Here is a 27488-nt window from a genome sequence, read left to right as displayed (position 1 = left end):
ACATCAAATAAACAAACGTCGCTCAGCGCCGCCCTCTAAAGGCGCCATTAACAAACATCAAATAAACAAACGTCGCTCAGCGCCGCCCTCTAAAGGCGCCATTAACAAACATCAAATAAACAAATGTCGCTCAGCGCCGCCCTCTAAAGGCGCCATTAACAACCATCAAATACACAAACGCCGCTCATCGCCGCCCTCTAAAGGCGCCATTAACAAACATCACATAAACAAACATCAAATAAACAAACGTCGCTCAGCGCCGCCCTCTAAAGGCGTCATTAACAAACATCACATAAACAAACATCAAATAAACAAACATCGCTCAGCGCCGCCCTCTAAAGGCGCCATTAACAAACATCAAATAAACAAACGGCGCTCAGCGCCGCCCTCTAAAGGCGCCATTAACAAACATCAAATAAACAAACGTCGCTCAGCGCCGCCCTCTAAAGGCGTCATTAACAACCATCAAATAAACAAACGTCGCTCAGTGCCGCCCTCTAAAGGCGTCATTAACAAACATCAAATAAACAAATGTCGCTCAGCGCCGCCCTCTAAAGGCGTCATTAACAAACATCAAATAAACAAATGTCGCTCAGCGCCGCCCTCTAAAGGCGCCATTAACAAACATCAAATAAACAAACGTCGCTCAGCGCCGCCCTCTAAAGGTGCCATTAACAAACATCAAATAAACAAACATCGCTCAGCGCCGCCCTCTAAAGGCGCCATTAACAAACATCAAATAAACAAACGGCGCTCAGCGCCGCCCTCTAAAGGCGCCATTAACAAACATCAAATAAACAAACGTCGCTCAGCGCCGCCCTCTAAAGGCGTCATTAACAACCATCAAATAAACAAACGTCGCTCAGTGCTGCCCTCTAAAGGCGTCATTAACAAACATCAAATAAACAAATGTCGCTCAGCGCCGCCCTCTAAAGGCGCCATTAACAACCATCAAATACACAAACGCCGCTCATCGCCGCCCTCTAAAGGCGCCATTAACAAACATCACATAAACAAACATCAAATAAACAAACGTCGCTCAGCGCCGCCCTCTAAAGGTGTCATTAACAAACATCACATAAACAAACATCAAATAAACAAACATCGCTCAGCGCCGCCCTCTAAAGGCGTCATTAACAAACATCACATAAACATACATCAAATAAACAAACATCGCTCAGCGCCGCCCTCTAAAGGCGTCATTAACAAACATCACATAAACAAACATTAAATAAACAAACATCGCTCAGCGCCGCCCTCTAAAGGCGTCATTAACAAACATCACATAAACATACATCAAATAAACAAACATCGCTCAGCGCCGCCCTCTAAAGGCGTCATTAACAAACATCACATAAACATACATCAAATAAACAAACATCGCTCAGCGCCGCCCTCTACAGGCGCCATTAACAAACATCACATAAACAAACATCAAATAAACAAACGTTGCTCAGCGCCGCCCTCTAAAGGCGTCATTAACAAACATCACATAAACAAACATCAAATAAACAAACGTCGCTCAGCGCCGCCCTCTAAAGGCGTCATTAACAAACATCACATAAACAAACATCAAATAAACAAACGTCGCTCAGCGCCGCCCTCTAAAGGCGTCATTAACAAACATCAAATAAGCAAACGTTGCTCAGCGCCGCCCTCTAAAGGCGCCATTAACAAACATCAAATAAACAAACGTCGCTCAGCGCCGCCCTCTAGAGGCGTCATTAACAAACGTCAAATAAACAAACGTCGCTCAGTGCTGTCCTCTTAAGGCGTCATTAATAAACATCAAACAAACGTCGCTCAGCGCCGCCCTCTAAAGGCATCATTAACAAACATCAAATAAACAAACGTCGCTCAGCGCCACCCTCTTAAGGCGTCATTAACAAACATTAAATAAACAAACGTCGCTCAGCGCCGCCCTCTTAAGGCGTCATTAACAAACATTAAATAAACAAACGTCGCTCAGCGCCGCCCTCTAAAGGTGTCATTAACAAACATTAAATAAACAAACGTAGCTCAGCGCCGCCCTCTAAAGGTGTCATTAACAAACATTAAATAAACAAACGTCGCTCAGCGCCGCCCTCTAAAGGTGTCATTAACAAACATCAAATAAACAAACGTCGCTCAGCGCCGCCCTCTAAAGGTGTCATTAACAAACATCAAATAAACAAACGTCGCTCAGCACCGCCCTCTTAAGGCATCATTAATAAACATCAAACAAACGTCGCTCAGCGCCGCCCTCTAAAGGCGTCATTAACAAACATCAAATAAACAAACGTTGCTCAGCGCCGCCCTCTAAAGGTGTCATTAACAAACATTAAATAAACAAACAACACTCAGCGCCGCCCTCTACAGGCATCATTAACAAACGTCAAATTAACAAAGATCAAATAAACAAACGTCGCTCAGCGCCGCCCTCTAAAGGCGTCATTAACAAACATCAAACAAACAAACATCAAATAAGCAAGTATTACTTGTTGCTCACCAAAGTTCGAGCTGTTGTTGTTTTCCTGAGACCTGTGATGTGTTGTTGTATAATGATAACAGTCCTAATTGCTTTATCTTATTTTTTTCCCTTTTTTATTTGTATATGGATTTGTCAAAAGTTGTTTTCATTAGGACTAAATGATGAATTTTTAAATATAAAAACAATTTTCAAATTGCAGGAGCTGCAACATTAATTCTGTTCTACATTAATCTCTCTGATCTTAACAAGCATTAAGTGGAGAAATATAATCTGATGATGCTGAGCTCCTGAACTGGCAGTCATTTAGTGCTCAAGCCTGAAAAACCATATGTGCTGGACTTCTTGGCCAAAAAAAAGACCAGAGCTTAATATAAAAATAATCATAATTAAATTGTAATTGTAATATTGGTCAGAAAAATGGTTGATCCTGTACCACAGCTTAAAGGACTGAACTGTGCAGAAGTTCCCTAATTCTATCACCTCTGCAGCCTGGATACACACAGGCTTTTCAAATGTGTCTTTCCACTGTGTGTTATCGTCATCCCGACTGCACCGGAGCGCGGTGTTCCGTGAGGCAGCGTCCTGAGCCGCCTCCCCGATGGCGCTTGTGCTTTGTGTGCAAGGAAACTGCATTTTTGACCACGAATGACTTTTTGAGTGGTGTGAGTTTAGCCACAGCCAGATGTACGTATGATAATGGTCTCTGGGAATTTAGGAAGTGATGTCATGTGCAGAGGCGGCCAAGCCTAAACGACTTATTATTTTAGGTTTTCTGTTGGGTTTCTGCAGAGGGGAAAGCGCAGCGGTGAAACCTTTATGGCCACTCTGGGTTTGTGCGAGTCGAGGATAAGTGCTTTTTGGTCAGATTAAATCTATGGCCTGACCACCTGTTATTTGGGAGGGGCACACAGGGTTCTTTAGTTAAGACAGTGGTTCTATATAGAACTATGAACACTCAGAGATTTGCATGCTTAACTGGTTCTTTGCATGGTGAAATCAGACAGATGTTGTGGATGGTTCTATACAGCACCAAAAAGGCTTCTCTTGTACACAACCTTGACATTGTAACAACAGCAGAACCCTTTTCTGTGTTATATAGAACCATATGCAAAACATTCTCCTTCAATCTGAAGAATGATTTCACCATTTAAGCATGCAAATGGTTCTTTGAGTGTTCATGGCTCTGTATAGAACCCTTGCAGAACCATCTTTTTTGAGCTTGCAATATACGGTTAAAACATGTTTCTTTAAGGGTTCTTTAGAAACAATAGTAGTTCTTTACAGAAGCACTCAAAGAACCGTTTGCATGCATGGTGAAACACGGAGAATGTGTTCTATATGGTTCTGTATCGCGCCAAAACGCATTCTGATATTGTTATGTCAAGCTTGTAACAATAGCAGAACACTTTTTGATGCTACATGGAACCATATACAACACATTCTCCATCGATTTGAAGAACCATTTCACCATGCAAAGAACCATATCAGCATGATTGTTCATGGCTCTATATAGAACCCTTATAAAACCATCTTTTTGAGTGCTCACAACACTCCTAAAAAACATGGTTCTTTAAGGGTTCTTTAGTAAAGACAGTGGTTGTATATAGAAACACTCAAAGAACCATTTCATGCTTAAAGGGTTCTTTGCATGGTGAAACATCCAGAATGTGTTCTATATGGTTCTATATAGCACCAATACAATATTGTTGTATTGTTGTATTAATGATGTCAAGCTTGTAACAATAGCAGTACACTTTTGGGTGCTATATAGAACCATATACAACACATTCCCCATTACTCTGAAGAACCATTTCACCATGCAAAGAACCATATCAGCATGAGTGTTGATGGCTCTATGTAGAACCATTGTCTTTACTGAAGAACCCTTGAGGAACCATCTTTTTAAAGAGTGCAGATGTGTGCTGAGGTCGTTCTCCAGTCGCTGTAACGTTCTCCAGGTCTTCAGGTTGAGTTCTGTGAAGCGTGGTTTCTCCGGCGCTCCGTTCTCTGAGCGAGAGGCGGATCTTCCTCCTTTTTGACACCATGTGGAAAACATGAGGTCACACAGGATAGACGTCGGCGCGGCAGGACACACGCAGACATCCGCAGTGCTGGACGATAGTGTCCTTTAACAGCCGGCGCTGGCGTTTGAGGTGACCCCAGGTTGACAAGACAGAGGTGGTGATTTTTCCACTGTGAGCCACAAGCAAGATGCCTGAGATCTGTGACAGAAGGAGAAGTGGGGGGGGGGTTGAATAAGATGAGATGGTATGACGTAATGATCTGCCTTTTCCCACCATTCCAGATGTTTCCCCGCTGAAGGAAGGGAGTGCAGACCTCTGTCAGCAGAACCCTCCCAGTTTGTCCCCGTTGCCGTTGTCGTCATCTGTTGTGCTGATGTTTGTGTTCTGGCTGAACTGTGGGGCAGATGTTTGCAGTGGTTTTCTGTTGTGTAAACTTTAATTAACCGTTAATCTGGGCTCTTTTACGTTCCCTCCTGCTGAGGCGATTACGCTGCAGTCCAGCTCTCCTCCTGATTCGAGCTCCAGTCAGCGGGACTTTACCAAACACACATTCTGAACTGAAGGGGAACTCCACTGATTTTTCAAAATTCTGCATAATTTACTGGTTAAGATGTAAACAGAGTGGTTCTGAGTGGTTTGGTGTGAAACGCTCCGTTCTAGATAAACTTACCGAGTCAGAACTGTTCACGGTGGTGGTGATAGGAACCAGACATTTACTGCAGGACGTCTGTTATGTTTATGACCGATTTACACTGCATAGAAAATCTCAGATTAAATTACAGTGATGGAAGGGGCTGCTCAGTTTACGTACCACCTTCAGTCCAAATTAAGAGTAGAAACAAATTTAAACCATGGAGTTATTTTTATGGCACGGGATTAATATAATCTGGGATTATTTCTGTAGTTCATTTTTAGTACTGGATAAATATAACCTGGGATTATTTCTTGGTTTGATGTATAGCATATAATTAATATGTTCTGGGATTATTTCTACAATTTGTTGTATAGCATGAGATTAATATAATCTATGATTATTTCTACAGTTTGTTTTATAGTACTAGTATAATATAACCTGGGTTAATTTCTATGGTTTGTTTAATAGTACAGGATTAATACAATCTGAGGCTAATTCTATACTTTGTTTTGTAGCGTGGGATTAATAAAATATGGGGTTATTTCTACTATTTTGATTAATAGCAAGAGTTTAATATAATCTGGGTTTATTCTAAAGTTTGTTTTAAAGCACAGGATTAATATAATCTGGGGTTAATTCTACAGTTTGTCAGTCTTTTTTATTTGTAAAGGTACCACAGCCATTTCTTCATTGTTTATTCCTCTCAGTCTTCAGAACTTTGATCATCTCTAAGTGATAACGTACTCCGTATTGATCAGATATGTATTTGGGATTCAGTGGACAGAGGAGTGGACGTCTTTGTGTTCTAGCCCTATTTTGGTCTGTGTTAGGACTCCTTCTGTCCTCTCACTTATTGTACTTGTGTGGTTCAGTTCATCATGAGCTCCAAATGATGCAAATTATTTACGAGACCAAGTTGGCGCCTCTTTTAATTTAGTCATCAGCGACATCATCACTGTGTGACTGTGCTTGTGGTTTTGTGGGCAGTACTAATCCTAAATGACCCCGGCTCTTGTCTGAGCTAGTTTTCTTTGTTTTTTGTTCTTTGTGCTCTTATTTATTAAATTACTCGCACTTGTCAAGGCAGCCTACTGCAGAGACAGCAGGGCTTCAGAGTTAAAGGGGAATTCCAACCGTTTTCCAAAATTCCTGCATAATTGTTCACAGCGGTGGCGATAGGAACCAGACGTCCACCTCTAAAAGCTCCCTCACAGAAAGTTACTACATGAAATGGTTATGAATTCACTGCCTGATGACTGAGACACTGTTTTATGATAGTTTAGAGAACTTAAACTCCATTCATGGTGGAGGGATACATGCAGGGCGCTGTGAGGCAAAATAGTCCACGTGTAGGTTCACTGGTGGTTCTGGATAATAACTAAAACTATTAACTGTCCACTGTTTTTATTTCTGCACAGCTAAATTGGCTGATTGGCAGGTTTTTAGAATGACATTTATTAGCCTTTTTACCCTGAAGTTTACACTGTGTGGGCTAAACGAACACATGAATCACTCCAGCACATTTCCAGCACTTTCTATTATCTATAATACACCATCATATGCAAAGGTTTGGGCGCCCCTGCTCAGATTACGTCTTGTTGATTTTCTAAGTGAAAACAAGAACAAAATTATTTGCTGAATTTAAAATATTTGAATAAACATAAAGCATAAAATACACCTTGTGCCAATGTTGTGGCACATTTTTATATTTCATGTTTTCCAATATGTTAAACTCAGGAGGAAAACTGAATTTGTGCATTAAAAGACCAAAAATGCCATTTTTAGGTTCCCTGTTGATGATGTTTTTACTCATTTTCACTTAGTAAATCAATAACATGTAATTTTACAGGAGTTGTTCAAACTTACGACTGTAAATGATATTATATACTTTTTAATGGGCCAAACTGGCCAAACTGGCCAAACTGGCATTCTGAATTCTTAAGTGAAATATCAGTTTCCCATTTAAATACCACAAATAAAATAAAGTGCTACGTTAAAGGCTACAGTGGTGCAGGTATAGCAGCAGCAGTGAAATACAGTGCGAGTGCACTCACCTCGTTTACCTCATTAAACTGCAGCACAGAACCAACAGAGTCACAATAACACACAATGTGTGTTTGGAGCAGAAACCTGTCGATCTATCGTGGATGATTATGATAGTTCGTCCCTAATGACTATGTTAGTGTGATAGACATGGTGACAGTGTGTGAAACCCCCCGGTAATCGGGGGTCCCGTGTTGTCTGTCTGCTATCTCTCTCTCCATAGCGGCGCTGATGATTCAATGTCAGTAAATGTTTGTTTTATCAGCTGTTCTTCTGTAGAGTCTCTGTTCTAGTGCGGTTCTGCGCTCTTCCTCACAGTAACTGAGATCTTCCTCGTCTCCTCTTCTGTAGAGTCTCTGTTCTAGTGCGGTTCTGCGCTCTTCCTCACAGTAACTGAGATCTTCCTCGTCTCCTCTTCTGTAGAGTCTCTGTTCTAGTGCGGTTCTGCGCTCTTCCTCACAGTAACTGAGATCTTCCTCGTCTCCTCTTCTGTAGAGTCTCTGTTCTAGTGCGGTTCTGCGCTCTTCCTCACACTAACTGAGATCTTCCTCGTCTCCTCTTCTGTAGAGTCTCTGTTCTAGTGCGGTTCTGCGCTCTTCCTCACACTAACTGAGATCTTCCTCGTCTCCTCTTCTGTAGAGTCTCTGTTCTAGTGCGGTTCTGCGCTCTTCCTCACAGTAACTGAGATCTTCCTCGTCTCCTCTTCTGTAGAGTCTCTGTTCTAGTGCGGTTCTGCGCTCTTCCTCACATTAACTGAGATCTTCCTCGTCTCCTCTTCTGTAGAGTCTCTGTTCTAGTGCGGTTCTGCGCTCTTCCTCACAGTAACTGAGATCTTCCTCATCTCCTCTTCTGTAGAGTCTCTGATCTAGTGCGGTTCTGCGCTCTTCATCACAGTAACTGAGATCTTCCTCGTCTCCTCTTCTGTAGAGTCTCTGTTCTAGTGCGGTTCTGCGCTCTTCATCACAGTAACTGAGATCTTCCTCGTCTCCTCTTCTGTCTTCAGTGTGAGAAATGAGGAACAGTCACTCTTCACTCCAAACTCTTGGGAAACTGGGCGAGTTTTCAGATTTACAGATCTGCTGCAGCTCATTGTAAAGTGTTTCAGAGGAATCCGGGCAGAGTTACAGTTTCTAGGCTATGAAGGACCAACTGGGTGAACCAGTCTGCTACAGCGCCACCCTGAGGCAGAGGAGTGCTGCAGCTCTAGTTAGTTAAGAACACCAGAGACAGAAGCTGATTGTGGGGGAAGCAGATCAACAATCAGCTTCACTGAATCTGGATTTGAGCGTCTGTTTTTCTAACGGACAGCGTAACGTCATAAGTTTATTTTCAAGACCCCCCAGAATTTTGATTTTGAGACATTCAGAGGGTCCAAGAGGTTAATTAGAAGGTATTGGACCCCCAGGACCCCCTGTATTTTGTACTTTGCATGGCAACCCTTTAAACGTTGTTTTGTTTCGTTTTTCAGCGTTGTTGTAACTGAGACTCTTTGTCCATCTTTTCACGAACAGACGCCAGCGTTCAAATCTCGATCACCCAAAAGGGACCTGGTGAAGGGAAACAGCCCACCCTGCAGTCACAGAGAGATCTCCATGGTGTCGAAGGTGTTGTCGGTTCAGAAGGACTGTTTCACTCAGCAAAACGCACTCTTCAGCAAGGAGATATCTCAGGTATTACACCACATTCAGTCATGCTGTACTTCCATTATATCCATCTGTGTGTTTTAGTGTCTTTTAAAGGACCAGTTCTGCAAAAGAGATCAGATTGACCCAGTTTACCCAGTTATCAGCCAAGACGTTGTCTAAAGTGGCTGCATGTAGCTTTGTTCATGTTTATATCTCACAGTGAGTCACTGTGTCTAAAACCACATCTACAACTCTGCTCCACCTTAACGAGGACCTGGATGTGATTTGAGAGAAGTTTTGGAACGATGCAGCCTATTTAGGTGACTATTGAGTTGTAGTATTTGTTAGCAATGTTAGCCTCCAGTTCTAAACTAAAGAAGCACATTGTGGACTTGGAACAAAATGTAAAATCACGATACTTCAGGAAGTTTTTGTCACAATGTTTATTTTTTCTGATATCTGACAAGTTAGAACATAAAAAGTAGCACCACATTTAAAAAATACTTTCAAAACTATGAATCCAGTCACTTGCATTCAACATTTTACACACCGTGCTGCACTAAACCCCATTATACAGGACCAATTATGCTCTGTTTTAATCAGACGTGCAGCTGGGAGGTGTTTGTAAGCACTGATGATGATACCCACAATTTGCTTACAAAAGCATATTGTGACAAATAGTGATGTAATTTATCACGATAATGATAAATGTTGTCATATTGCCCATCTCTGACCGGAAACACATCTCATCTTTCACTGTAAATGAGTTTTTCCCCAAACTGTTCCTTTAAAGGAGACGTACTCCTACTGTTATTCATTCATATTATATTATTATCCGTCACTGAAAACGCATCATCATGCTGTCCTGCTCTGTGGAGCTGGACCTCTCCGAGGTTAATCTCACTTTCCAGGCTTTGCAGCTGAGCCTGTGATGAAAGGTGAGGAAGGAGTGCAGCCGAACAAGCGTGTTGCTAATGTGGAAAACGAAGCTTTAAAAAGTGATGGGCAGGCAAAAATCTGCTTACAGAGACGGAAACAGACAGTGACTGTCCTCTGACCCCGTCACCAGTGTTCAGCTCTCTATCTCTGTCTCTCTCTCTCTCTCTCTCTGTTGCTCTTTCTCTCTCTCTCTCTGTCTTTCTCTCTCTCTCTTGCTCTTTCTCTCTCTCTTGCTCTCTCTCTCTTTCTCTCTCTCTCTCTCTCTCTCTCTCTTGCTATTTCTCTCTCTCTCTCTCTTTCTCTTTCTCTCTCTCTCTTTCTCTTTCTCTCTCTCTCTCTCTCTTGCTCTTTCTCTCTCTCTCTCTCTCAGTTATTATGTTCTTTTGTTCTTGTCTTCATGTCTGGAGCTGGAGAGCAGAGGCAGAACAGGGAGTGGGAGGGGAGGGGGGACCAGCCACAAGAGGAGCAATTATTTGGGGATGAGATCATTGTTTGGCCCCGTCTCTTCACGCCTCTGGCCCACTGAGGCCGAGCCGAGCAGCCCGCGCTCTCGCCTTATCTCTCACTGCCGTGCCGACTCCGACATACAAGGACATATTTCAGGGAGTTCGGCTCGGGGACACCGGCCACAGCTGCTGCTCCGCCGAGAGTAACAGATATTCATATACAGTACTGTGCAAAAGTTTTGGCAACACGAAAAAATTCTAATTAAAAGTTAGTCTAGGCAGTAAGCTTTTATTTACTCAGAAAAAATAAATACAAACATTAACACAAAACATCAGTGTGTTCATTCAACCATTTCCAAACCACCCCTGAGAAAGCTCAGTATTAATTGTAAGCATTAATATTAAAACCGTCTGGTTTGGCTGACCAATGCGTCATTATAGGTTAATTCAGGTGCCGCGTTATTTGTACTTATTCTGACGATTATACAGTGTTTTTACTGGCACATTAACTGCCAAGATAAACAGTTTAAAACAATGTGCTTAAGGCCCCAAGGCTTTCACACACTACTGTGTCTGTACGTTTACATATGTGTATCACTGTCCAAAGAAAAACAAGTATCTCCAAAATGGTAGCTTCACACGAGAGCAGTAATGTAAGTTACTGTAAAGGCGTTTTATTCCGTGCAGTTTTGGAGCATTTTTATTGATCCATTTATCATGAAATGTAAAAATGTACACAATGTAAAGGACCTGCAGAAAAATAAAAATTGGAAAAATGGAGAATACTCCTTTTAATGGACAGGGATAATATATGTGGGTGTCTTTCTATTTGCTTTGCTCTCTCTGAAGGAGCCGATTTTCCTTAAAATAATAGAAATAAAAAAAATACAAATTTATTGTGAAAAATGAAAAGATTTCCTTTTGGTTGCTGAAGTTCAGCATAGGGGTAGGGGTGGGCAGTAGGACAGCATTTATTGCTATCATGATAAATTATGCCACAATAAGCTTTTCTGACCATACTGTGGAAGTTGTCAGTACTTAAAGAGCACTGACCAGCTGCACATTTCATTATGAAGAGAGCATAATGTGCCCTGTTAATCTAGATTTACTGTAGTGCAGTATGTGATGAATATATCGCTGCTGTCAGAACAAAACCTTGTATCTCCATTTTTGTAGTTCTGTACTTTTTTTAAGAATTTGAAGATGCCAGCTGCCCTGTACATTGTGTTAAAATTTCACGATGACAGATCAGTAGAAATTACCTAAAATTACAAATTAAAAAATCTGGTTCTGGTAACTTCGATTCAAAGTTAAGATTTTTTTCTTCTCCTATGAAGTCACCATTTTGAAAATTGGAGGTTTTGCTCTGACAGCAGTGATAAATGCACATACTCTTCTTTCTCCGCTTATTTTCCTTTGACTCCTTTCTTATGCCAGTGGTTTATCTTACATCTGATATCCTCAGAAACATCTCCTGAAAAGCTTGTTCTGCTTTGGCTGTTTTGGCCTGAAACTAATTACTCCCTTATTCCTACAGTGATAATTAGAGAGACAGAGTCTTTATAATAAAACACAGATCTGTGAAGAAATCAGGGCAGAGAGGAAAAACTGTCCACAGATAAAGATCACAGACTCACAAACATGGCTCAGTGTGGGTTAATGTGGGTTAATATGGTAGCATTTTTGAATCAGAGCCCTTTATTTTCAGGAATGAGGAAGAAACAGAGACTCTGGGCTTCTTGTGTGAAGTCGTCTTTCTCTCTGAGGGCGTGGCTGAAGGTGATAGAGCAGAAGGGTTTATACAGGCCTTCTGAAATCTCAACAGTGCCAGGTAGTTCTTTGAATAGTGATAACACTGAATTACAAGGTGACCTGTGCCATGGAAACCTGACTCCTGCTTGTTTTTTTGGAATAGAACAGTTTGCTGTAGTGTGTAATGTACCATATATAAAGTCTTAAAGGCTCAGTAATCCTAAAGGTTAAAGAGTAGCTGGAAAATGGTAATGTAGAAATGAATTATGACTGTTTTTGGTACATAAAATGATACAAATGTTAAAAGTGGACCTTAAGGGAAAAATAAAATACAATAAAATATAATAAAACCCCATTTTTTTAGTTAAAAAAGCAATAAAACTAACCTCCCAAATCTCAGTGGAACATGCCTAAAAGGTCGTAGTTGTTCTTCCCCACTTTTTCCCCAAAAAATATCCATTTATGCCACAAACATACACAGCGCAAACCCTCCTCCCATGTTAACTAGTGTTCTTTAATAAAGAAAATGGTTCTATATAGAACCATGAACAACCATTTGCATGCTTAAATGGTTCTTTGCATGGTGATAACGGTTCTTCAAATTGATGGAGAATGTATTGTAAAGGTTCTATAGAGAACCTTTTTTGAAAAGGGTTCTATAGAACACCAAAAAGGGTTCTGCAATTGTATACATCGTAACAATAGCAGAACCCTTTTTGGTGCTATACAGAACCACATACAACACATTCTCCATCAATCTGAAGAAGCATTATTACCATGCAAAGAACACTTTAGTCATGCAAATGAATCTTTGAGAGTTCATGGTTCTGTGTAGAACCGTTGTCTTTATTAAAGAACCCTTGAAGAACCATCTTTTTTTAGAGTGCAGTTAGCAATATCTGCAGAAATGTGTTGACGTTATTCGCTTCGCAGATAAAATCCCACGGCCGCAGTGTTTACTCTAGCAGAGATGACAAGCTCATTTCAAGACCCAGGCAAACACTCTGACTTGGGTGGGCTTCTGAAGACCGCCTGTTGGTCATACATTGTGTTCATACCAAATAAACACGGCCGGGATGTTTCTTGATTCGGCCACCTGTTTTTGATTCTCGCAACGCAAACGTAGCCAGAAATTGCAGTTTTAAAGGACTTATGCAATGTTCCCTGAGACCCGGCCAAAAGAAACCTCTGCAGTGAATCACTCGCCGTCTGAGGAGCGGTGAGATCTTCCTGACGATGTTTCTGAAGGAAGTGAAGACGGGACCAAACGCTGCGTCCCGGTCCTGGTCAGGAGCGATAGCTGTGGACCTTCACACCTCACTGTGCAGTGCTGTTCTGAAACTCTTCTCAGATATACGTCGTAAAGTTCTCTGGTCTTAAAGTGGGTTCCTTAATACGCTGTTCCCAGACTGAAGTCCAAGAGAGCGTGAAATGGGCCTTAAGTACCTTAGCATGTGGTAAAACAACTAAAATACAAACCTCAGTTAGAAAAAAGTTGGGACTGTGAAACGCAAACAGAAAACCGTGATTAGTGAATCAACTTTGACCTGTATGTAAACAGAAGTACACACTTAACAACAATGAACCCTTTGTATGGTCAGATGGCTCTTCAGATCGATGGAGAATGTGCTGTGAATGGTTCCATGGTTCTTTTTGAAAAAAGTTCTGTATAGCACAAAAAAGGGTTCTGCTGTTGTATGTAAGCTTGACATTGTAACAAGAGCAGAACCCTTTTTGGTAGAACCATCTACAGCACATTCTCTATCAATCTGAAGAACTCTTTCATAATGCAAAGAACACTTTATTCGTGCAAAGGGTTCTTTGAGTGTTCATAGTTCTGTATAGTACAATTTTTTAAGAGTGTATTACAAAGGCAAGACATTTAATGTTCTATCGGATCAACTTCATTGTGCCTGTAAGCGTACGCTCATTCTGAAAGTGTTTGCAACACATTCCAAAAAAGTAGAACCAGGATAAATTTAAGATTAGCAACATAAAAATGTTCAAATTCATCTTATAAAAGATGGTGCTTCAAGAGTTTTTTAGTAAAGGCATGGTTCTATATAAAAGCATGAACAATCAAAGAGTCATTTTATTGCTGAAAGTGTTCTCTGCATGGTGAAATGGTTCTTCAGATTGATAGAGAATGTGCTGTATATGGTTTTATATTGATCCTTGTTGAACATGGATCTATATAGCACCAAAAAGGGTTCTTCTGTTGTTACAAGCTTGACATTGCAGCAATAGCAAACTCTTCTTGGTGTTATATAGAGACATATGCAACACATGCTCCATCAATCTGAAGAACCATTTCAGTAAGCATGCAAATTGGAAGTCAAATATCAACGTTGTCCAGAAACACCGCTGACTTCTCTGGGCTTGGGCTCATCTGAAATGGACTGATGCACAGTGAAAACTGAGAGGTTGGAAAATGGTAATGTGGAAATTAATTATCTTACAAATGTATAACACAAATGTTGAAAGTGGACCTCAAGAAAAACATAAAATACAAAAAATATAACACAGGCTAAAAAAAAATAATCAAAACTAATCTCTCTAATCTCAACACATTCAGTGAAACATGTTAAAGAGGTCATAGTTGTTTTTCCCCTGTGTTGTCAAATGAAAGGTGATAGAGTGGTAAACGTGCACGTTTTTGGAAAGTGTTGCAGACATCAAATTTGAAATGAATGTATATTTACAAAAATTATGTAAGAAGTAAAATTAAATAGTATGTTTTGTGGACTGTTTTGAATTGAATCCAGTTGGAACAGAATTTACTGATCACTGTTTTCAGTTTTTATTAGCAGTGCATTTTAACATACTGTCCCAACGGTTTTGGAATTGGGGTTTGTAAAAAATGGACACTAACTGGGAAAAAACAGAAGAAGTACCAACACAAACACAGAGACATACGAGCTCAGATCTTACAGCAGTCTGTTCTGGAACCCAGACATTATGCTCATGTTCACGTTTCACTTTTGTTATCATTCACAAACCCGGGATAAATAAATGATCACCACATACCAGGAGGAGCTGATGTTTACATACCTGTGAACTGAAGAGCCAGACTGTGAGGAATGGGTCTCGTCTCATTTCTGTTATCTCCTGCAGGCCGAGGCCTGGATCCAAGGGAAGCTGAAGAATCTCCGAGATGGCGGTAATATGCAGAGATGCTCCTTGGCTGATTGGGAGGAAGTATCTCAGACTCTCCAGAGAGACCTGAAGGACTTTGAGAACACGCTCATTCAGCTTAACCAGGTGATGGAGGATCTTCTTTAACCCTTTACTCTGATCTCACACGGCACTAGCAGCACATTTAGAGTTTTAGATGCAGGAGGAAAGATGCGCTGTGACCTTTCCACCAACACAACACGCCCCTCTCATCATCTACGGTCAGACTGAGACTGATGTACTTCATCCCAGGTTTCGTTCAGGGGTCTTTTACCCACTCTTCAAACAGACACAGCTATAGGCTATACTATGACTATAGAGAGTCGTATACCCATACAGAAACCTGATATAGGCCAGTATGGATTTAAACTATATGACATAAATTAGCCTATATGAATTTCCCTAATATCCAACTTACATTTGTCATATATGGCCATATGTGTATGTATACATATACATAATAAAAGTTAAAATATTGAATGATTTTACAAAATATTGAATAATTTTACATTTTATTTTGTTTTATTTTGTGTGATTTTACTGTTAATTTGTTCCTGTAGTTTTGTTCGTTAGTTTAATCTGATTAAGTTCAATTTTAATTTCTTTTTCAATCCCTTTACGCTGTAAATACTCAGATGCATTGAAAATGAGGGTCACCCTCAATGTATTTCTCAGTGAAAATAAAGGTTTATTGATTGATTGATTGATTGATTGACATGACATAAATGCCATTAAATTATTTAAAATTGGCCATTTTTTTTACCAGCAATATACCAGCATATACATACTTGTATGTGTAACACATATGTTCAAAAGTATATGATAGCAAACATTATTCATATACAGATGGTATATTACTCTTATATGCTAGCTTCATGTTATATGATACGAGTTTTTAGTGAATGTATGCTTTCATTTTTTTGTTTGTTTTTAAAAAGTCTTTCGGTGTTTGTATCAGACATATATGTATCAAATATACAATATATGTATGATCCCTATGTGGTGTCCAATATTTGATACTTACATACATGCACACTATATATGTGTACTTATATTCTGAAATTTATGATACTATATGGTGTATATATGGCCATATATCAGATTTCTGTATGGGTAAACATGTACGTCGGCAAATTCCTTCTAATAAAAAATCCCTCAATAAATAGTCAGGCTCAAGCTGGGTGGACGGCCTCAAAAAGGTTAAAGAACGACTGCATTAGACAAACAACACATCACACAAATCAGAGAGAATATCACCTGCCACTGTGCATCTGTAACAGGCACCTGAATTTGGGCTTGATTGATTATTAATTATTTTTATTGTCAGGTTTATCTTTAAATGATTCATTAAATTTGGTGTATTGAAAGCCTTGCTGGTGGTTTCTCTCGTTCAGGTATCGTCGTTACAGATTTTACGATGAGCATTTTTACTGCTGTGTGAAATAATCCCACTCTACAGACACGTTACTGCTTCAGCTGTACAGGTGCATCACTCAGTAATGTGTGTCTGAAATCGCTTGTTTAAGTCCTGGTATCAGCACTAATACTGATACAGTGCAACATGTTACAACCCCAAAGGTCAAGGGGTCAAACAAAGAGGTCATACGTAAAAAAGAAACAACAGCAAAACACCCGCCAGACCAAAACACTGTGAACCCACACAGAATGGCGTCAATGTTAGCATAAAATTTGATGATGAATGGACAGAAATGCTCCAAAATCACTTAGACTGAAACCTCTTTGCATTAACTTACATTAAAGGTTAGACCCGGTGTAAAGTTACTTGTTTGGAGGTACACGCCTTTCACCAGACAGCCAGTGTTATCTAACCCCTTAAATGGCCAGGGCCAAGTTTTATTACACACTACTATAATCTAAAAATACACACTTAAAACACTTCTGTCTTCAAGGGTTCTTTAGCAAAGAAAATGGTTCTATGTAGAACTATGAACACTCAGAGAACGATTTGCATGATTAAGTGGTTCTCTGCATGATTAAATGGTTCTCTGCATGATTAAATGGTTCTCTGCGTGGTGAAATGGTTCTTCAGATTGGTGCAGAAGCAGGAGAGATGGAGGAGCATCATCTCGCCCTCCAGACGCACCTGTAAAAATCTGACTGGAGTCACATTTCAAACCACTTCCAAATGTGGTTTAGATCTGATTTGTAAAAATCTGATTTCATGTGGTTTTTAGTTGTGCAGACTATAAAAATCAGTCTGGATACACCAAAAATGGGATATGGGCTGGCAGTCTGAACACGGCCTAAGAGACAGAAAAAGGCTTCAGGAGAAAGCGAACACCCGAAACCAGCTATAAACACCCGAAACCAGCTATAAACACCCGAAACCAGCTACGAACACCTGAAATCAGCTATAAACACCCGAAACCAGCTATGAACACTCGAAATCGGCTACGAACACCCGAAACCAGCTATGAACACCCAAAACCAGCTATAAACACCCGAAACCAGCTACGAACACCTGAAACCAGCTATAAATGTAAACACACACAGGAGCCAAAACAAGCCACACAGAGTGTTTGGTCTGGTCGGTGGGAAAGCGGATGGCACAGATGTGACAACCCATGCAGACAGCCATCTTGTTTTCCTCCAGCCTTTATATAGCTGGAGCGCCCCCTGCTGCAGCCAATCAGAAGATTCCAGTCTCTGGTCCAAGTAGAAATATAGGTGCTAACTCCCATCTTCCAGCTTTGAGAGAAGCCAGCAGTAAATACAGTAAATTAATCTCCTCCTTCTAAACCCCAGGTGTCCAACACAAGGCCAGCAGGCCAAGTCAGGCCCATGACACAATCCTATCCAGCCTGCAAAACTATTTCAATTTTCTGTTAATGTTAATTTCACCGTGACCTGCACTACAATCCGCAGCATAGAGCTCATTTTTTATCTTTCGTTTATTTTTTATTTATATATATATGTAGGATTATCTTATCTTACACAATGTGATGTACGCTCCAGCCCCCCCAACAACAATCTACGGGACAGCATAATACCACAGAAAAAGAGATGGCAGCTGGCTCGTTCACGCAAATAGGCAGTTTTAAAAAACCTGGGGACGTTTAAAGAGGTTTAGCAGTTCTCTGTAGCTAATGTAGCCTGTTGTTATATATACAACAATTTGTTTTTGTTTAAAATGAGTGGTACTCACAATATTCATGTAATATTTCAGGGCCTGTTTTGCTGTTGCAGTTTTGGCATATTATGACTAAACAATTTCCAGTTCTGTTCACAGCAAAATGCTAATTAAAATGAAATAAAACATAGCTAGATTTTTTAATATGGCCCTTTTAGTGGTTCAGTTTGACCCCCTGTTCTAAACGGTCATGGTTGGACTGCTTAGTGGATAAGCTGAACTGCTGTAAATGAGCATCAGACACATCTGTCTGTGTTGTGTACAGATGGGGGAGCAGTTGATGTGTAAGCTGAACCCGACCTCTGACCTGGTGAAGATGCAGCTGGGTCAGCTCAGAGACCAGTGGAGCACGCTTAAACAGACCGCCGCCACTCAAACCAGAGCAATGGGCGGAGCTCAGAGTCTGCAGGAGTTCAACAGGAAGGTGGATCAGCTGGAGATGTGGATCAAACGGAAGGTAGAGCTCCAGTCTTTCTGTACAAACAATGGCTCAATGCTGCATCATCACTGTCCAAAAACCACACAAAACAATATGTATCTCTATTTTTGGTGATTTTTATATTTATGCATCATTAGAGCAGCAGCTGCTCTACATTGTGTGGAAATTTAATGATGAATGGACAGAAATGCTCCAAAATCTCTTAGACTGAAACCTCTTTACATTAACTTACATTAAAAGTTGGAGCCGGTGTGAAGTTACTAGTTTGGAGGTGCACGTCTTTACATGTGTTCTGCTCTCCTGCTTTTTCATTTATTCAGACATTAGAAATTAGGGCTGGGCAATATTGACAATATTTATCATTATTATGATAAACTATGTCACAATTCAATATAGTATGCTTTTCTGAAAATTTCGAATATTTATGATTCATTATAAAGAGAGTAAAATTAGTCTGTTTAACTGGATTTAGTGCCAAATACTTTTTTCTCTGTCTGAAAAAATAAATATTGTGACACAGGGTGTATCATGAAAATTTCTTGAAGTATCACAATATTTTTTTTTATTGTCCATTTTTATATTGTCTATATTTTATATTGTCCAGCTCTATAATAAATAATAATCATAAATAGTTAACACTGCCTAGCCAGCTAACGATAACTAAAAATATACATTGCATTATCTACCTTATGTATCTGTCAGATGGCAACAAGATGATAGCAAGACTTTGCTGCTGATTGCAAGATACAGATTGTTTTTCCATTTGTTATAAATAATCAGACCCTAGCCAGCTAACGCTAAATACACTGCATTAGCTAGTTTAGCTAGTGAGCTGTCTTCTTCCTTTTTAACATTTTTTAACACAAAACTCATTTGCTCTGACAAAAACTAACATTTATTATCTAACATTTATTATATTTATCGAGCTAACATTTATTATTTTTGTATGATAAATAATCCTAACACAAGCTAGTTAACGCTGGTTAATGCTAGCTGTCCAAATAACATCAGTCATAATAATATGCTGCATTAGCTTATTTAGTGGCTGAGTGATGTTGGGAAAATATCTAATTGCCATTTTTCTGATCAATATTGCGATTGTGATTTAAAAGTGACTATTTTCTATAAATTAAGCTTTTTTAAATTAATGTAGGAATATAATCAAAATTGATGCTTTTGTGATTTAAAAAAAAAGAACTTTAAAATGTGATATAAAAAATTAATCATTCAGTGCTACTGTGATCTTTTTAGATTAGATGATTAGATAAAAGACAAAAGCTATTATTTCCGACTGCATGATTCTGATTATGCTTTTCCACTCATTGTTTTTGCCTGATTATTAATTAATAATCCTAACATCAGTTAGCTTGTTACTCTTTCTAAAAAAATTATTTGCTTTTATGCTTTTCCATTGTTTTTTCGCATTATCTACACACTTAAAAAGGATAGTTTTCTTAATTAAGGGTTCTTTAGCAAAGAAAATCTATATAGAACCATGAACACTCAAAGAACCCTTTCCATGATGGAATGATTCTTTAGACGGATGGAGAATGTCTTGTGTATGACTCTATATAGAACCTTTTTAAAAAGGGTTTAGCATCAAAAAAGGGTCCTTCAATTGTAACAAGCTTGATATTGTAACAATATAAGAACCATTTTTGGTGATACATAGAACCCTTTTCAAAAAGGTTCTATATAGAGTCATACACAAGACATTCTCCATCCGTCTAAAGAATCATTTAATCATGGAAAGGGTTCTTTGAGTGTTCATGGTTCTATGTAGAACCATTTCCTTTACTAAAGAATGTTATTATTAACTGAGCATTTAATTAAAACACTTTTAATAAATTAATCTGTGTCATTTTCTTATATGATTCTAAATTAATACTTATAATTTCTTGTATTACAGTTTAACTTCACCACCTGTCTGTAAAGCACTTTGAGCTGCCACTGGCATGAAAAGTGCAATATAAATAAATTATTATTATTAATTAATTATTAATTTTTAAGAGTGTTTAAATCAACAATACTGCATATTTCTTATGGAGATGTTCCAGAATTTGGGGTTCTGCTGTTAGCACTCATTTCCTTTCCGTCTTTGGGAGCCTCTCAGCTCCAGCCAGCAGTGTGAGGTGTTGCTTAACAAGTCCATGCTGTTTCCCATCTTGTGTGGTAGCTAGGCTAATTTAGAACAACAGTAGCTCTGCTCAAAGAAAACAATGGCTGGACTGGAACAACGTGTGGCAGTGAAGCAAACACTTTTTATGTGTCGGCAGGAAGAGGAGCAGTCGCTGGCCAGCCTCTTAGGGGAAAACATGGACAAGCTGCAGCTGACGCGGAGGATACTAGATTTGAAACAGGTGAGGCCTTTCACAACAAGGAGCATCTGAGATCTCACCGAGGGATTGCTGCAATCTTCTCCACAGGCAATTCTAACCGCTGTGCCGAAGTTAAGCCTCACTGTGAGATTGTTTGCTCTGCTTAATCTTAGGATGAGCAGCTGTATAGAAACCTTCACGAGGAGATCAACCATCTGGCCCTCAAACTGGAGAAGCAGGCGAAGGGCGAGGGCAAGAGCATCTCCACCAGGAGGAAACACATTAATAAAATGTGAGTCGGTAGTTCCCACAGATCCAGCCATCGCTCACTGATGTGGGACCAATGCATTTTGTATTTTGGGGTTCTAGGTGGCTGAAAGTTCAGTCCCACTTGAAAGACTGTCGGGAAAATCTACAGCTGGCTTTGGAAGTCTCCTCCTTCTACCAGCAGGCTGATAACATCATCTGTTCCATCAACAACATGGTAATAATCCTCGAATCATTGCTGCTGTCAATGCTATTGTTGCTGTTCAGCCTCAGGGGAACCATAGAATGACTATTATGTTTGATGTGACTTTTGATATTGATGACTACTGCATGACTTTTCATATTACACACATGAAGTAATGAAATTGATTGATGATCTGGTCATATTTTCTTACATCATGTCTAGAGAAAAGGCCTCTCCGTAACCGACAGAGCTGGAGAAAGTGGAGACGGAGAGATTCGGGATATTGCCAGTCAAATTATGGTGTGTACTCATTTCACAGTAAAATATCTTACTTTAATACCTTAATACTTTCTGCAAGACACTGTGAATAAAAATGTAATTATATGAAAGAATATGACAGTTTCTCAAATAAATCAAGCCAATCATAGAGCACCTTTTGCTAAAAACCTCACCTTATTACTGAATGTCCAATCGTAGCTTAGGCCCGGGGACCTCGGAGAAGCTTTCAGAATGAAAGAAAATGCTGAAACGCTGTGCGGGGAGGAATACTGGATTGTTATAATATATCAGAATACTTTCACTTTTGATGTTTAAGTACATTTAAAAGCAAGTACTTCTGTATCCATATAGAAAGAATATATTCCAAATGTATTTATTAAACATATCGCTGTTGTCGTAAGAAAACCTCATATCCTCATTTTTAATATTTTTCAGTTTTTGACATAATTTTAAAAAAATACCTGTTACCCTTTACATTGTTTGTAAATTTCATGATAAATGGACTAAAAGAAACGACCTAAAATGACTTGGAAAAAAAATCTGGTTCCATTGACATTAAAAGTAAAGTAGGTTTCTTCTTTCTTCTGTAAAGTTACCATTTACGAGGTTTTCTTCTGACAACACCTATATTTTTGCAGTGTATAAAAATGGCCATAAAATGTATTTGTTAAATATATTGTTAAAATGCATTTATTTGTATTTGTTAACATATTTTTTAAATTTTATGCCGTTTTAATAGGGGTTACAGATATAACTAAATATACATGAACTGAATGAAGAGTACTGACTTTACATTAACCATGTACGTCTGCAGTCAGACTCTCACACACAATGTACTTCAAATAAATAAGATATTAAATCATAACTGCATTTTCACAGAGTATCAATACCCACAACACTCGCTTCTGTCCTGTTAAAGGATCATTAGATCAGATTTAAAATGAAGATACTGGAAATTCATTTCTAAAGGTATCAGACAGTGAAGAGCATCAGACAGGATTCTGGATATTTTCAAACATTTTCAAATGGATATCATCAAATAGATAATAAATATATTTACATACATTTATTTCTGTATGATACATTTCTGTGTGTAATATTTCCCCATACATTTTAAAATAAATGTGTTTTAAAATATATTTGGTTAATATGGCAAAATATTCTGAAATACATTTTAGTGTTCTAATGTAATTCAGCATCGACTGCAGTGTATTTAAAATGTCTTTCCATTATATAAAAATATATTTCCATATTTTTCCAAATGGGTAATTTTGTACTTCAAAATATAAACAGAGTACTTACTTTTACTTGAGTAATATATTACAGAGAATGTCTCTACTTTCACTGAAGCACTGCATTTGTGTACTTTGTCCACCGCTGTTTATTACACATTCTATAACATAAGAATAACTCAGCCTGTTTGCTCTGCTGTCCATGTCGTTACTGAGTAAAAAGCTTCAGGCTGCAGTAAGTCTGGATTCTTCTATTCAAGTTTGTATATAAATTTTGGTGCTATATAGAACCATATACAACACATTCTCCATCAATCTGAAGAAAGAGTTCACCATGCAAGGAACCAGTTAAGCATGCAAATGGTTCTTTGAGTGTTTATGGTTCTGTAGTTTACTAAAGAGCACTTGCATCACAAGTGGCAATGATGGGGGTCCAAGCACCACATGCTTTGTGAAGCCAGTAGAACACAAATGATGGACAGCATGTTTAGAATGGCCTCAGTTTACAATAGATGTGGGGTCTCAAATGGAATTATCTACCAAATTTCATACCTACTAGGATTTGTAGAGGTGAAGCACATTGCTTGATCATTCATAAGCTGTATTTGACCCAGATCTCTGTTTTCTGCTTGCAGGTTCTGGATGTAACAGTATCCCAGCTTTCTAACCTGCACCCTGCTCTGGCTACCAGAGTGTCCCAGAAGCAGGCCGAGGTGAAGGACAGCTGGCTCCTGCTCCAGAGTGCTATCAGGTGACTCAAGCTAACTACCTCAGGCACCTATGATGTCCCTGCAGGGACTCGAGTCACTTCCTCCCTTAATGGGAGCACTGCAGGACATGAAAACCCTTTTCCATGCTTCTGTTTTTGTCGTGTTTGTAGAGAACCATGAGGAACCACAGCCAAGGAGAGCGCTTCCAAATGATAATTAAATGTGTATGAAAGATGTGTGTTTATTTTCTTAATGTCAGAAAATTGCTGATCTGAATTTTCCTCCCTTGATCAGGCCAGTGCTTTCTTCGGATTTTAACAGAGCGGTATACAAGGCCACTAAAGCTCTCTGAAGAGGAAAGCGTGGATAGTAAATTTACTTGGAAGCTTCCCTTTAGTGCTACTTTGTTTGTTTATTGGTTGTTGTTTTTCCCTTAGGTCAGTCTCTGGGTTTAGATTGCCATCACATGGCCTTCTTTTATTGATTTAATTGTGTTTTGAAGTTTAATAGTCCATATTTCCCTCCCAGATACCTAGGAGAGCTCCACTTTTCCTTCATAACTGCTTTCTATTAGCAATAATTAGGCTGCTTATTGTGAGTTGGTTTCTGTTGCCTCAAAGCTTTGTTATTCAAAATGTTCACCCACTATTACAGCAAATTGCTTCTTAAATGAAACATATAGAAGAGCATCCTTAAAGTATCTCATGGTACACTCTTAAAACGTTCCTCAGATTGATGGAGAATGTGTTATAACAGGCTCTATACAGCACCTTATTGGAATTGGTTCTATATAGCACCAGCACCAAAAAGGTTTCTTTTATTCAAGTTTGTTTACAATTGTTGGTGCAGTATAGAACCATATACAACATTCTCCATTAATCTAAAGAACAATTTTAGTATGCAAACAACCTTTTAAGCATGCAAATGATTCTTTGAGTGTTCATGGTTCTATATAGAACGCTTAAAGAACCATCTTTTTTGAACGTGCTTTTTTCAAGGGTTCTTTGTTAAAGACAATGGGTCTCTGATGTAGACTTTTTCTTAGGACCTTTCTCAAGAACACATTTAAGAACAAACTTACAAAGATATTGGTGAATGAGGCCCAATGGTCCCATATAGAAACACTCAAAGAACCATTTGCATGCTTAAAGTGTTCTGGTGGTGAAATGGTTCTTCAGATTGATGGAGAATGTGTTGTATATGGTCTTATATACATTTTTCAAAAAGGATTCTATACAGCACCAAAATGCGTTCTGCTATTGCTATGATTTCAAGCTTGTAATGAACAGAATGGTTCTGAGTGTTCATGGTTCTACACAGTTCACCAAAGAACACTTTCATGTTCATCACAAGTGGCAATGATGGGGGTCAAAGCACCACAGCTTTATGAAGCCAGTAGAACACAAATGATGGATAGCACGTTTAGAGCGGCCTGAATTAATAATAGATCTGGGATGTGGGGTCTCAAATGGAAACACCTACCAAATTTCATATACATTTACTTTTTTGTCCTTATGGTATGGCAAGCAACAGATTTTTAACAATTAAATCAAAATTCCTAAAACAGTACAGCTTTGGGTCATGACTTGTACTTGCATACTTGTTGAACTCAATAGCCCCACAGTAATTAATCCCGTAGTTTAGTCACAGAGTTCACCAGGATTTCATGTAAAAATCACTAAAATTTTCTCAGACAGGGGGTTGGTTTCTGAACTTGTGACCTTTTTTACTGGGTTTTCAAACGCACAGCTCTGTTTGCTGGATACACGGATCTGTTTGCTGTCTCTTGTAAACCGATACGACAAAAGTGGTTTAGAATGTTCAGAGCGTTATGAGAAGTGAAGCTGAATGTAACTGAGCGTTTTTGCTGTTTACTGCAGTGAGCTGCGTGATGGTGATGAAGGTGTAAACTGTCCAGATTGCTGCTGTCAGTGTCGTACCTCCTTAGCACTGTTATTACATTCCTTGTTAGATTTATTTAGGAAAGAAAGTTGACTTGTCTCTGAAAAATGTAACTGCGAACACGTTTTTGATTAGTTGTGATGACATTTATACTGTGTGTGGAGTTCAGTTATAATCCAGACAGCTCACGCTCTGTCCAAACAGACTCAAACCCACCGGATGAGATTTGAACTTTTGCGTATTCGGGGGCTCAGGATTGTGTAACTGAGCTTCATCTGGTTCTTCTCATCCTCTGAGATGGCGAGAACTCCCAACGTTCTGTTTTTTTCCCCAGCATGCTCGAGAGACTCTTTCTGGTCTCTAGCTATTTCTGTGTAGTTCTTCTGATGAACGTATCATATTTCATCTCAGCCTATCATTTTCTGGCACTTCAGGCTCCAAACTGAGATGTGCTGCAGCGTTTGCTGTTTTAAAGGGCCCATGTCCTACATTCTCCTTACTTCATTTTTCCCCTGAGATCATTTTCATGACGTTTGTGTGGTTTTATGTACCAAAAACAGTCATGATTCACTTTTACATGACAGTTTTCCAACCTCTCTTAACCCTCAGAATGAAAAGGGATGTTTTTGTTGCCGTGCCGTTGAAACTGATGTATGTAAATGACCTCTGTTCTGATTGGCTGCCTCATTCAAAAAGCAGTCAGGGCTAAAACACTCCTTATAACGTCAGTGTGAGTGGGTGGAGCTGAACTGCTGTAGACTGAATACGTGGATATACGTCAATACACTGATTATTATGACACCACAAAACAAAAAATTCAGCTCAGTTTCCATGTGTTTAACATAAATTGAAAGAAATGACCCAAAATGACTTGGGAAAAAAGTCTGGTTCTATTGCCTAACATTAAAAGTAAAATATGTTTTTTCCTTCTCCTGTAAAGTTACCATTTTGGAGATATGAGGTTTTCTTCTGACAACAGTGATATATATATATATATATATAATGTATGTTTTGCACATTAGAGTTGGAGAAACATAATCTCGTTCAGCTGAAATATGCATGTATTTTTCAAAAAGCAATAAGTTTCAACATTTAGTATGTTGTGTTTATACTATTGTCAATTAAATTTAAGGTTAAAAGATTTGCACATCATTGCATTCTGATTTTATTTACATTTTCCCACAGTATCCCAACTCTTTTGAAAGCGGGATAATCTCAGTCTTATGCTTTGCTAAATCAAATCGGGCTGCAAACTAGTTTCAGTATTTAGCTTAGTATCTGCTTAATATCCACACCTCCCACTGAGCAGGTGTGTCAGGGAAGCCAATGGAAACCACATAGAAAACACAAAAAGAACCAACACATGATTAAAAACACCAAATGCTGTATGTTACATTTTGACCCTCCAAACATGAAGGTAACATCCACAGCTTTAGCTCAGTGTGACTTTATACACACATTTACGTGCAAACAGTCCTGTAGTCGGTTCATTCAGGCTGTTTTGGGAGCAGTGAGCGCTCTCTGCTACTCTGCTTGTATTTGTGAGCTATTTATATTTAAACCAGTGTAACTGTGCAGCTATTTAAACTCTGTGTGAACAAAAACAACAGAAAACATCTCAGACATTAGTAGTGAGTGATGTGACGGCTGTCCTATTGACTCTGGCTGTGCTGGCAGGTTTATCTGACCCCTGCGTGTTCCGTTTTAGGAATGAGAAGGCCGTCCAGTCGCACTCAGCCACCAGGGAAGACGCCGACCTCCCGACCTCAAATGGAGAACCGCTCAAAAGCGTGGGAACAGACCCGCACAGAATCATGGGAAAGGAGGTGAAGGAAGAGCAAAACCGATTGAAAGAGATTACGGTTAGTAAACCACCTCTACCGTAGCATGCTTTCTGCC

General features: G+C 39.2%; 1 protein-coding gene across 3 annotated transcripts in view; it reads left to right on the top strand.

Annotated features, from left to right (window-relative positions):
• Positions 1-27488, top strand: part of LOC118810083 (spectrin beta chain, erythrocytic) — a 92544-nt gene that overhangs the window by 6162 nt on the left and 58894 nt on the right. For 2 of the 3 annotated variants that reach the window (XM_036573610.1, XM_036573608.1), the window contains exons 3-11: positions 8683-8841; positions 15048-15194; positions 18524-18715; positions 20974-21057; positions 21189-21307; positions 21385-21499; positions 21689-21766; positions 23613-23728; positions 27298-27451. In XM_036573610.1, the coding sequence (XP_036429503.1) occupies positions 8683-8841; positions 15048-15194; positions 18524-18715; positions 20974-21057; positions 21189-21307; positions 21385-21499; positions 21689-21766; positions 23613-23728; positions 27298-27451 (1164 nt within the window). The remainder of the gene's footprint in view (positions 1-8682; positions 8842-15047; positions 15195-18523; positions 18716-20973; positions 21058-21188; positions 21308-21384; positions 21500-21688; positions 21767-23612; positions 23729-27297; positions 27452-27488) is intronic. The other variant, XM_036573611.1, reaches the window with a different exon arrangement.

This window comes from Colossoma macropomum, unplaced genomic scaffold (genome assembly GCF_904425465.1).
Source record: "Colossoma macropomum unplaced genomic scaffold, Colossoma_macropomum, whole genome shotgun sequence".
In the NCBI taxonomy this organism is placed as follows: domain Eukaryota; kingdom Metazoa; phylum Chordata; class Actinopteri; order Characiformes; family Serrasalmidae; genus Colossoma; species Colossoma macropomum.
This window is presented reverse-complemented; position numbering and strand designations above follow the sequence as displayed.